Source organism: Mobula birostris, unplaced genomic scaffold, assembly GCF_030028105.1.
Source record: "Mobula birostris isolate sMobBir1 unplaced genomic scaffold, sMobBir1.hap1 scaffold_1192, whole genome shotgun sequence".
In the NCBI taxonomy this organism is placed as follows: domain Eukaryota; kingdom Metazoa; phylum Chordata; class Chondrichthyes; order Myliobatiformes; family Myliobatidae; genus Mobula; species Mobula birostris.
The window spans coordinates 88,153-102,057 of record NW_027274233.1 but is presented as its reverse complement, the minus strand read 5'-3'; the positions used below and the strand labels follow the sequence as shown (position 1 = coordinate 102,057).

Below are 13,905 nucleotides of genomic sequence, written 5' to 3'. Positions count from 1 at the left end.
GCACATCGACAACAGACACCAGCACGTCAACCACAGAGACCAGCACACTGACCACAGTGTCCAGCACAAAGACAATAGAGACCAGCACAACGACCACAGACACCAGCACATAAACCACAGAGACCAGCACATCAACCACAGAGACCAGCACACCAACCACAGAGTCCAGCACACCAACCACAGAGACCAGGTCACCAACCAGCACAGAAACAACAGAGTCCCGCACAACAAGAACCACAATGACCACAGAGACCAGCTCACCAACCACAGAAACCAGCACATCAACCACAGAGACCAGCACATCAACCACAGAGACCAGCACATCAACCACAGAGACCAGCACGTCAACCACAGAGACCAGCTCACCAACCACAGAGACCAGCATATCAACCACAGAGACCAGCACATCAACCACAGAGACCAGCTCACCAACCACAGAGACCAGCACACCAACCAGCACACCGACGACAGACACCAGCACATCGACTGCGCTGTCCAGCACATCAACTACAGAGACCAGCACAACGACTGCAGAGTCCAGCACAACAACAACCACACCGACCACAGAGACCAGCGCACCAACCACAGAGAACAGCACATCAACCACAGAGACCAGCACGTCAACCACAGAGACCAGCACATCAACCACAGAGACCAGCACACTGACAACAGAGACCAACACTCTGACCACAGAGTCCAGCACACCAACCGCACAGTCCAGCACATCAACCACAGAGACCAGCACAACGACCACAGAGTCCAGCACATCAACCACAGAAACCAGCACATCAACCACAGAGACCAGCACACCAACCACAGAGACCAGCACATCAACCACAGAGTCCAGCACACCAATCAGCACACCGACAACAGACACCAGCACATCAACCACAGAGACCAGCACGTCAACCACAGAGACCAGCACATCAACCACAGAGACCAGCACATCAACCACAGAGACCAGCACACTGACCACAGAGTCCAGCACATCAACCACAGAGACCAGCACATCAACCACAGAGACCAGCACACCAACCACAGAGACCAGCTCACCAACCAGCACATCGACAACAGACACCAGCACATCGACAACAGAGACCAGCACACCAACCACAGAGACCAGCACACCAACCACAGAGACCAGCACATCAACCACAGAGACCAGCTCACCAACCACAGAGACCAGCACGTCAACCACAGAGACCAGCACATCAACCACAGAGACCAGCACGTCAACCACAGAGACCAGCACACTGACAACAGAGACCAACACACTGACCACAGAGTCCAGCACACCAACCGCACAGTCCAGCACATCAACCACAGAGACCAGCACAACGACCACAGAGTCCAGCACATCAACCACAGAGACCAGCACATCAACCACAGAGACCAGCACATCAACCACAGAGTCCAGCACACTGACCACAGAGACCAGCACACTGACCACAGAGACCAGCACGTCAACCACAGAGACCAGCACATCAACCACAGAGACCAGCACATCAACCACAGAGACCAGCTCACCAACCAGCACACCGGCAACAGACACCAGCACATCAACCACAGAGACCAGCACATCAACCACAGAGACCAGCACACTGACCACAGAGTCCAGCTCACCAACCACAGAGTCCAGCTCACCAACCAGCACATCGACAACAGACACCAGCCATCAACCACAGAGACCAGCACACCAACCAGCACACCGACGACAGACACCAGCACATCGACTGCGCTGTCCAGCACATCAACTACAGAGACCAGCACAACGACTGCAGAGTCCAGCACAACAACAACCACACCGACCACAGAGACCAGCGCACCAACCACAGAGAACAGCACATCAACCACAGAGACCAGCACGTCAACCACAGAGACCAGCACATCAACCACAGAGACCAGCACACTGACAACAGAGACCAACACTCTGACCACAGAGTCCACCAGAGTCCAGCACACCAGACCGCACAGTCCTGCACATCAACCACAGAGACCAGCACAAACGACCACAGAGTCCAGCACATCAACCACAGAGACCAGCACATCAACCACAGAGACCAGCACACCAACCACAGAGACCAGCACATCAACCACAGAGTCCAGCACACCATCAGCACACCGACAACAGACACCAGCACATCAACCACAGAGACAGCACGTCAACCACAGAGACCAGCACATGAACCACAGAGACCAGCACATCAACCACAGAGACCAGCACAACGACCACAGAGTCCAGCACATCAACCACAGAGACCAGCCATCAACCACAGAGACCAGCACACCAACCACAGAGACCAGCACATCAACCCACAGAGTCCAGCACACCATCAGCACACCGACAACAGACCCAGCACATCAACCACAGAGACCAGCACGTCAACCACAGAGACCAGCACATCAACCACAGAGACCAGCACCTGACCACAGAGTCCAGCACATCAACCGACCAGCACATCAACCACAGAGACCAGCTCACCAACCACAGAGACCAGCACATCAACCACAGAGACCAGCACACCAACCACAGAGACCAGCACACCAACCAGCACATCGACAACAGACACCAGCACATCAACCACAGAGTCCAGCTCACCAACCAGCACACCGTCCAACAGATACCAGCACATTGACCGCAGAGTCAGCACAACGACTGCAGAATCCAGCACCAATGACCACAGAGTCCAGCACATCAACCACAGAGACCAGCTCACCAACCACAGAGACCAGCACGTCAACCACAGAGACCAGCAAATCAACCACAGAGACCAGCTCACCAACCAGCACCACCGACGACAGAATCCAGCACAACAACAACCACACTGACCACAGAGACCAGCTCACCACCCAGCACATCGACAACAGACACCAGCACATCAACCACAGAGACCAGCACGTCACCACAGAGACCAGCTCATCAACCACAGAGACCAGCACACCGACCACAGAGTTCAGCTCACCAACCAGCACATCGACAACAGACACCAGCACGTCAACCACAGAGACCAGCACACTGACCACAGTGTCCAGCACAAAGACAATAGAGACCAGCACAACGACCACAGACACCAGCACATAAACCACAGAGACAGCACATCAACCACAGAGACCAGCACACAACCACAGAGTCCAGCACACCAACCCAGAGACCAGGTCACCAACCAGCACAGAAACAACAGAGTCCCGCACAACAAGAACCACAATGACCACAGAGACCAGCTCACCACCCACAGAAACCAGCACATCAACCACAGAGACCAGCACATCAACACAGAGACCAGCACATCAACCACAGAGACCAGCACGTCAACCACAGAGACCAGCTCACCAACCACAGAGACCAGCATATCAACCACAGAGACCAGCACATCAACCACAGAGACCAGCTCACCAACCACAGAGACCAGCACACCAACCAGCACACCGACGACAGACACAGCACATCGACTGCGCTGTCCAGCACATCAACTACAGAGACCAGCACAACGACTGCAGAGTCCAGCACAACAACAACCACACCGACCACAGAGAACCAGCGCACCAACCACAGAGAACAGCACATCAACCACAGAGACAGCACGTCAACCACAGAGACCAGCCACATCAACCACAGAGACCAGCACACTGACAACAGAGACCAGACACTCTGACCACAGAGTCCAGCACACCAACCGCACAGTCCAGCACATCAACCACAGAGACCAGCACAACGACCACAGAGTCCAGCACATCAACCACAGAAACCAGCACATCAACCACAGAGACCAGCACACCAACCACAGAGACCAGCACATCAACCACAGAGTCCAGCACACCAATCAGCACACCGACAACAGACACCAGCACATCAACCACAGAGACCAGCACGTCAACCACAGAGACCAGCACATCAACACAGAGACCAGCACATCAACCACAGAGACCAGCACACTGACCACAGAGTCAGCACATCAACCACAGAGACCAGCACATCAACCACAGAGACCAGCTCACCAACCAGCACATCGACAACAGACACCAGCACATCGACAACAGACACCAGCACATCGACAACAGAGACCAGCACACCAACCACAGAGACCAGCACACCAACCACAGAGACCAGCACATCAACCACAGAGACCAGCTCACCACCACAGAGACCAGCACGTCAACCACAGAGACCAGCACCATCAACCACAGAGACCAGCACGTCAACCACAGAGACCAGCACACTGACAACAGAGACCAACACACTGACACAGAGTCCCAGCACACCAACCGCACAGTCCAGCACATCAACCACAGAGACCAGCACAACGACCACAGGAGTCCAGCACATCAACCACAGAGACCAGCACATCAACCACAGAGACCAGCACACCAACCACAGAGACCAGCACATCACCACAGAGTCCAGCACACTGACCAACAGAGACCAGCACACTGACCACAGAGACCAGCACGTCAACCACAGAGACCAGCACATCAACCACAGAGACCAGCACATCAACCACAGAGACCAGCTCACCAACCAGCACACCGGCAACAGACACCAGCACATCAACCACAGAGACCAGCACATCAACCACAGAGACCAGCACACTGACCACAGAGTCCAGCTCACCAACCACAGAGTCCAGCTCACCAACCAGCACATCGACAACAGACACCAGCCCATCAACCACAGAGACCAGCACACCAACCAGCACACCGACGACAGACACCAGCACATCGACTGCGCTGTCCAGCACATCAACTACAGAGACCAGCACAACGACTGCAGAGTCCAGCACAACAACAACCACACCGACCACAGAGACCAGCGCACCAACCACAGAGAACAGCACATCAACCACAGAGACCAGCACGTCAACCACAGAGACCAGCACATCAACCACAGAGACCAGCACACTGACAACAGAGACCAACACTCTGACCACAGAGTCCAGCACACCAACTGCACAGTCCAGCACATCAACCACAGAGACCAGCACAACGACCACAGAGTCCAGCACATCAACCACAGAAACCAGCACATTAACCACAGAGACCAGCACACCAACCACAGAGACCAGCACATCAACCACAGAGTCCAGCACACCAATCAGCACACCGACAACAGACACCAGCACATCAACCACAGAGACCAGCACGTCAACCACAGAGACCAGCACATCAACCACAGAGACCAGCACATCAACCACAGAGACCAGCACACTGACCACAGAGTCCAGCACATCAACCACAGAGACCAGCACATCAACCACAGAGACCAGCTCACCAACCACAGAGACCAGCACATCAACCACAGAGACCAGCACACCAACCAGCACATCGACAACAGACACCAGCCACATCAACACAGAGTCCAGCTCACCAACCAGCACACCGACAATAGATACCAGCACATTGACCGCAGAGTCAGCACAACGACTGCAGAATCCAGCACATTGACCACAGAGTCCAGCACCTCAACCACAGAGACCAGCACGTCAACCACAGAGGCCAGCACATCAACCCACAGAGACCAGCACATCAACCACAGAGACCAGCTCACCAACCAGCACACCGACAACAGACACCAGCACATCAACCGCATGAGACCAGCACATCAACCACAGAGACCAGCTCACCAACCACAGAGTCAGCACATCAACCGCAGAGTCCAGCACACTGACCACAGAGTCCAGCACACTAACCACAGAGACCAGCACACGTAACCACAGTGTCCAGCACAACGACAATAGAGACCAGCACAACTACCAGAGACACCAGCACATCGACTGCACTGTCCAGCACATCAACTACAGAGACCAGCACAACGACTGCAGAGTCCAGCACAACAACAACCACACCGACCACAGAGGCCAGCACACCAACCACAGAGACCAGCTCACCAACCAGCACACCGGCAACAGACACCAGCACGTCAACACAGAGACCAGCACATCAACCACAGAGACCAGCACACCAACCACAGAGACCAGCTCACCAACCAGCACATCGACAACAGACACCAGCACATCGACAACAGAGACCAGCACACCAACCACAGAGACCAGCACACCAACCACAGAGACCAGCACATCAACCACAGAGACCAGCTCACCAACCACAGAGACCAGCACGTCAACCACAGAGACCAGCACATCAACCACAGAGACCAGCACGTCAACCACAGAGACCAGCACACTGACAACAGAGACCAACACACTGACCACAGAGTCCAGCAACACCAACCGCACAGTCCAGCACATCAACCACAGAGACCAGGCACAACGACCACAGAGTCCAGCACATCAACCACAGAGACCAGCACATCAACCACAGAGACCAGCACACCAACCACAGAGACAGCACATCACCACAGAGTCCAGCACACTGACCACAGAGACCAGCACACTGACCACAGAGACCAGCACGTCAACCACAGAGACCAGCACATCAACCACAGAGACCAGCCATCAACCACAGAGACCAGCTCACCAACCAGCACACCGGGCAACTGACACCAGCACATCACCACAGAGACAGCACATCAACCACAGAGACCAGCACACTGACCACAGAGTCCAGCTCACCAACCACAGAGTCCAGCTCACCAACCAGCACATCGACAACAGACACCAGCCATCAACCACAGAGACCAGCACACCAACCAGCACACCGACGACAGACACCAGCACATCGACTGCGCTGTCCAGCACATCAACTACAGAGACCAGCACAACGACTGCAGAGTCCAGCACACACAACAACCACCGACCACAGAGACCAGCGCACCAACCACAGAGAACAGCACATCAACCACAGAGACCAGCACGTCAACCACAGAGACCAGCACATCAACCACAGAGACCAGCACACTGACAACAGAGACCAACACTCTGACCACAGAGTCCAGCACACCAACCGCACAGTCCAGCACATCAACCACAGAGACCAGCACAACGACCACAGAGTCCAGCACATCAACCACAGAGACCAGCACATCAACCACAGAGACCAGCACACCAACCACAGAGACCAGCACATCAACCACAGAGACCAGCATGTCAACCACAGAGACCAGCACATCAACCACAGAGACCAGCACATCAACCACAGAGACCAGCACATCAACCACAGAGTCCAGCACACCAATCAGCACACCGACAACAGACACCAGCACATCAACCACAGAGACCAGCACGTCAACCACAGAGACCAGCACATCAACCACAGAGACCAGCACATCAACCACAGAGACCAGCACAACGACCACAGAGTCCAGCACATCAACCACAGAGACCAGCACATCAACCACAGAGACCAGCACACCAACCACAGAGACCAGCACATCAACCACAGAGTCCAGCACACCAATCAGCACACCGACAACAGACACCAGCACATCAACCACAGAGACCAGCACGTCAACCACAGAGACCAGCACATCAACCACAGAGACCAGCACATCAACCACAGAGACCAGCACACTGACCACAGAGTCCAGCACATCAACCACAGAGACCAGCACATCAACCACAGAGACCAGCTCACCAACCACAGAGACCAGCACATCAACCACAGAGACCAGCACACCAACCACAGAGACCAGCACACCAACCAGCACATCGACAACAGACACCAGCACATCAACCACAGAGTCCAGCTCACCAACCAGCACACCGAGAATAGATACCAGCACATTGACCGCAGAGTCCAGCACAACGACTGCAGAATCCAGCACAATGACCACAGAGTCCAGCACATCAACCACAGAGACCAGCTCACCAACCACAGAGACCAGCACGTCAACCACAGAGACCAGCAAATCAACCACAGAGACCAGCTCACCAACCAGCACACCGACGACAGAATCCAGCACAACAACAACCACACTGACCACAGAGACCAGCTCACCACCCAGCACATCGACAACAGACACCAGCACATCAACCACAGAGACCAGCACGTCAACCACAGAGACCAGCTCATCAACCACAGAGACCAGCACACCGACCACAGAGTTCAGCTCACCAACCAGCACATCGACAACAGACACCAGCACGTCAACCACAGAGACCAGCACACTGACCACAGTGTCCAGCACAAAGACAATAGAGACCAGCACAACGACCACAGACACCAGCACATAAACCACAGAGACCAGCACATCAACCACAGAGACCAGCACACCAACCACAGAGTCCAGCACACCAACCACAGAGACCAGGTCACCAACCAGCACAGAAACAACAGAGTCCCGCACAACAAGAACCACAATGACCACAGAGACCAGCTCACCAACCACAGAAACCAGCACATCAACCACAGAGACCAGCACATCAACCACAGAGACCAGCACATCAACCACAGAGACCAGCACGTCAACCACAGAGACCAGCTCACCAACCACAGAGACCAGCATATCAACCACAGAGACCAGCACATCAACCACAGAGACCAGCTCACCAACCACAGAGACCAGCACACCAACCAGCACACCGACAACAGACACCAGCCCATCAACCACAGAGACCAGCACACCAACCAGCACACCGACGACAGACACCAGCACATCGACTGCGCTGTCCAGCACATCAACTACAGAGACCAGCACAACGACTGCAGAGTCCAGCACAACAACAACCACACCGACCACAGAGACCAGCGCACCAACCACAGAGAACAGCACATCAACCACAGAGACCAGCACGTCAACCACAGAGACCAGCACATCAACCACAGAGACCAGCACACTGACAACAGAGACCAACACTCTGACCACAGAGTCCAGCACACCAACCGCACAGTCCAGCACATCAACCACAGAGACCAGCACAACGACCACAGAGTCCAGCACATCAACCACAGAGACCAGCACATCAACCACAGAGACCAGCACACCAACCACAGAGACCAGCACATCAACCACAGAGACCAGCATGTCAACCACAGAGACCAGCACATCAACCACAGAGACCAGCACATCAACCACAGAGACCAGCACATCAACCACAGAGTCCAGCACACCAATCAGCACACCGACAACAGACACCAGCACATCAACCACAGAGACCAGCACGTCAACCACAGAGACCAGCACATCAACCACAGAGACCAGCACATCAACCACAGAGACCAGCACAACGACCACAGAGTCCAGCACATCAACCACAGAGACCAGCACATCAACCACAGAGACCAGCACACCAACCACAGAGACCAGCACATCAACCACAGAGTCCAGCACACCAATCAGCACACCGACAACAGACACCAGCACATCAACCACAGAGACCAGCACGTCAACCACAGAGACCAGCACATCAACCACAGAGACCAGCACATCAACCACAGAGACCAGCACACTGACCACAGAGTCCAGCACATCAACCACAGAGACCAGCACATCAACCACAGAGACCAGCTCACCAACCACAGAGACCAGCACATCAACCACAGAGACCAGCACACCAACCACAGAGACCAGCACACCAACCAGCACATCGACAACAGACACCAGCACATCAACCACAGATTCCAGCTCACCAACCAGCACACCGACAATAGATACCAGCACATTGACCGCAGAGTCCAGCACAATGACTGCAGAATCCAGCACAATGACCACAGAGTCCAGCACATCAACCACAGAGACCAGCTCACCAACCACAGAGACCAGCACGTCAACCACAGAGACCAGCAAATCAACCACAGAGACCAGCTCACCAACCAGCACACCGACGACAGAATCCAGCACAACAACAACCACACTGACCACAGAGACCAGCTCACCACCCAGCACATCGACAACAGACACCAGCACATCAACCACAGAGACCAGCACATCAACCACAGAGAGCAGCATGTCAACCACAGAGACCAGCACATCAACCACAGAGACCAGCACACTGACAACAGAGACCAACACTCTGACCACAGAGTCCAGCACACCAACCGCACAGTCCAGCACATCAACCACAGAGACCAGCACAACGACCACAGAGTCCAGCACATCAACCACAGAGACCAGCTCACCAACCACAGAGACCAGCTCACCAACCAGCACATCGACAACAGACACCAGCACATCGACAACAGAGACCAGCACACCAACCACAGAGACCAGCACACCAACCACAGAGACCAGCACATCAACCACAGAGACCAGCTCACCAACCACAGAAACCAGCACATCAACCACAGAGACCAGCACATCAACCACAGAGACCAGCACATCAACCACAGAGACCAGCACGTCAACCACAGAGACCAGCTCACCAACCACAGAGACCAGCATATCAACCACAGAGACCAGCACATCAACCACAGAGACCAGCTCACCAACCACAGAGACCAGCACACCAACCAGCACACCGACGACAGACACCAGCACATCGACTGCGCTGTCCAGCACATCAACTACAGAGACCAGCACAACGACTGCAGAGTCCAGCACAACAACAACCACACCGACCACAGAGACCAGCGCACCAACCACAGAGAACAGCACATCAACCACAGAGACCAGCACGTCAACCACAGAGACCAGCACATCAACCACAGAGACCAGCACACTGACAACAGAGACCAACACTCTGACCACAGAGTCCAGCACACCAACCGCACAGTCCAGCACATCAACCACAGAGACCAGCACAACGACCACAGAGTCCAGCACATCAACCACAGAGACCAGCTCACCAACCACAGAGACCAGCTCACCAACCAGCACATCGACAACAGACACCAGCACATCGACAACAGAGACCAGTACACCAACCACAGAGACCAGCACACCAACCACAGAGACCAGCACATCAACCACAGAGACCAGCTCACCAACCACAGAGACCAGCACGTCAACCACAGAGACCAGCACATCAGCCACAGAGACCAGCACGTCAACCACAGAGACCAGCACACTGACAACAGAGACCAACACACTGACCACAGAGTCCAGCACACCAACCGCACAGTCCAGCACATCAACCACAGAGACCAGCACAACGACCACAGAGTCCAGCACATCAACCACAGAGACCAGCACATCAACCACAGAGACCAGCACACCAACCACAGAGACCAGCACATCAACCACAGAGTCCAGCACACTGACCACAGAGACCAGCACACTGACCACAGAGACCAGCACGTCAACCACAGAGACCAGCACATCAACCACAGAGACCAGCACATCAACCACAGAGACCAGCTCACCAACCAGCACACCGGCAACAGACACCAGCACATCAACCACAGAGACCAGCACATCAACCACAGAGACCAGCACACTGACCACAGAGTCCAGCTCACCAACCACTGAGTCCAGCTCACCAACCAGCACATCGACAACAGACACCAGCCCATCAACCACAGAGACCAGCACACCAACCAGCACACCGACGACAGACACCAGCACATCGACTGCGCTGTCCAGCACATCAACTACAGAGACCAGCACAACGACTGCAGAGTCCAGCACAACAACAACCACACCGACCACAGAGACCAGCGCACCAACCACAGAGAACAGCACATCAACCACAGAGACCAGCACGTCAACCACAGAGACCAGCACATCAACCACAGAGACCAGCACACTGACAACAGAGACCAACACTCTGACCACAGAGTCCAGCATACCAACCGCACAGTCCAGCACATCAACCACAGAGACCAGCACAACGACCACCGAGTCCAGCACATCAACCACAGAAACCAGCACATCAACCACAGAGACCAGCACACCAAACACAGAGACCAGCACATCAACCACAGAGTCCAGCACACCAATCAGCACACCGACAACAGACACCAGCACATCAACCACAGAGACCAGCACGTCAACCACAGAGACCAGCACATCAACCACAGAGACCAGCACACTGACCACAGAGTCCAGCACATCAACCACAGAGACCAGCACATCAACCACAGAGACCAGCTCACCAACCACAGAGACCAGCACATCAACCACAGAGACCAGCACACCAACCAGCACATCGACAACAGACACCAGCACATCAACCACAGAGTCCAGCTCACCAACCAGCACACCGACAATAGATACCAGCACATTGACCGCAGAGTCCAGCACAACGACTGCAGAATCCAGCACAATGACCACAGAGTCCAGCACCTCAACCACAGAGACCAGCACGTCAACCACAGAGGGCAGCACATCAACCCACAGAGACCAGCACATCAACCACAGAGACCAGCTCACCAACCAGCACACCGACAACAGACACCAGCACATCAACCGCAGAGTCCAGCACATCAACCGCAGAGTCCAGCACACTGACCACAGAATCCAGCACACTAACCACAGAGACCAGCACACTAACCACAGTGTCCAGCACAATGACAATAGAGACCAGCACAACTACCAGAGACACCAGCACATCGACTGCGCTGTCCAGCACATCAACTACAGAGACCAGCACAACGACTGCAGAGTCCAGCACAACAACAACCACACCGACCACAGAGGCCAGCACACCAACCACAGAGACCAGCTCACCAACCAGCACACCGGCAACAGACACCAGCACGTCAACCACAGAGACCAGCACATCAACCACAGAGACCAGCACACCAACCACAGAGACCAGCTCACCAACCAGCACATCGACAACAGACACCAGCACATCGACAACAGAGACCAGCACACCAACCACAGAGACCAGCACACCAACCACAGAGACCAGCACATCAACCACAGAGACCAGCTCACCAACCACAGAGACCAGCACGTTAACCACAGAGACCAGCACATCAACCACAGAGACCAGCACGTCAACCACAGAGACCAGCACACTGACAACAGAGACCAACACACTGACCACAGAGTCCAGCACACCAACCGCACAGTCCAGCACATCAACCACAGAGACCAGCACAACGACCACAGAGTCCAGCACATCAACCACAGAGACCAGCACATCAACCACAGAGACCAGCACACCAACCACAGAGACCAGCACATCAACCACAGAGTCCAGCACACTGACCACAGAGACCAGCACACTGACCACAGAGACCAGCACGTCAACCACAGAGACCAGCACATCAACCACAGAGACCAGCACATCAACCACAGAGACCAGCTCACCAACCAGCACACCGGCAACAGACACCAGCACATCAACCACAGAGACCAGCACATCAACCACAGAGACCAGCACACTGACCACAGAGTCCAGCTCACCAACCACAGAGTCCAGCTCACCAACCAGCATATCGACAACAGACACCAGCCCATCAACCACAGAGACCAGCACACCAACCAGCACACCGACGACAGACACCAGCACATCGACTGCGCTGTCCAGCACATCAACTACAGAGACCAGCACAACGACTGCAGAGTCCAGCACAACAACAACCACACCGACCACAGAGACCAGCGCACCAACCACAGAGAACAGCACATCAACCACAGAGACCAGCACGTCAACCACAGAGACCAGCACATCAACCACAGAGACCAGCACATCAACCACAGAGACCAGCTCACCAACCAGCACACCGACAACAGACACCGGCACATCAACCGCAGAGACCAGCACATCAACCACAGAGACCAGCTCACCAACCACAGAGTCCAGCACATCAACCGCAGAGTCCAGCACACTGACCACAGAGTCCAGCACACTAACCACAGAGACCAGCACACTAACCACAGTGTCCAGCACAATGACAATAGAGACCAGCACAACTACCAGAGACACCAGCACATCGACTGCGCTGTCCAGCACATCAACCACAGAGACCAGCACAACGACTGCAGAGTCCAGCACAACAACAACCACACCGACCACAGAGGCCAGCACACCAACCACAGAGACCAGCTCACCAACCAGCACACCGGCAACAGACACCAGCACGTCAACCACAGAGACCAGCACATCAACCACAGAGACCAGC

The 13,905-nt window shown here is 54.7% G+C and overlaps 1 protein-coding gene across 1 annotated transcript in view; it reads left to right on the top strand.

Annotated features, from left to right (window-relative positions):
• LOC140192359 (uncharacterized) overlaps nucleotides 1-13,905 on the top strand; it is a gene marked incomplete at its 5' end in the record, with an annotated part of 36,346 nt that overhangs the window by 8,633 nt on the left and 13,808 nt on the right. Inside the window, 5 exons of the mRNA XM_072250010.1 lie at nucleotides 4,418-4,518; nucleotides 8,982-9,499; nucleotides 9,722-10,742; nucleotides 11,745-11,801; nucleotides 13,162-13,209. Of these exons, the coding sequence (XP_072106111.1) occupies nucleotides 4,418-4,518; nucleotides 8,982-9,499; nucleotides 9,722-10,742; nucleotides 11,745-11,801; nucleotides 13,162-13,209 (1,745 nt within the window). The remainder of the gene's footprint in view (nucleotides 1-4,417; nucleotides 4,519-8,981; nucleotides 9,500-9,721; nucleotides 10,743-11,744; nucleotides 11,802-13,161; nucleotides 13,210-13,905) is intronic.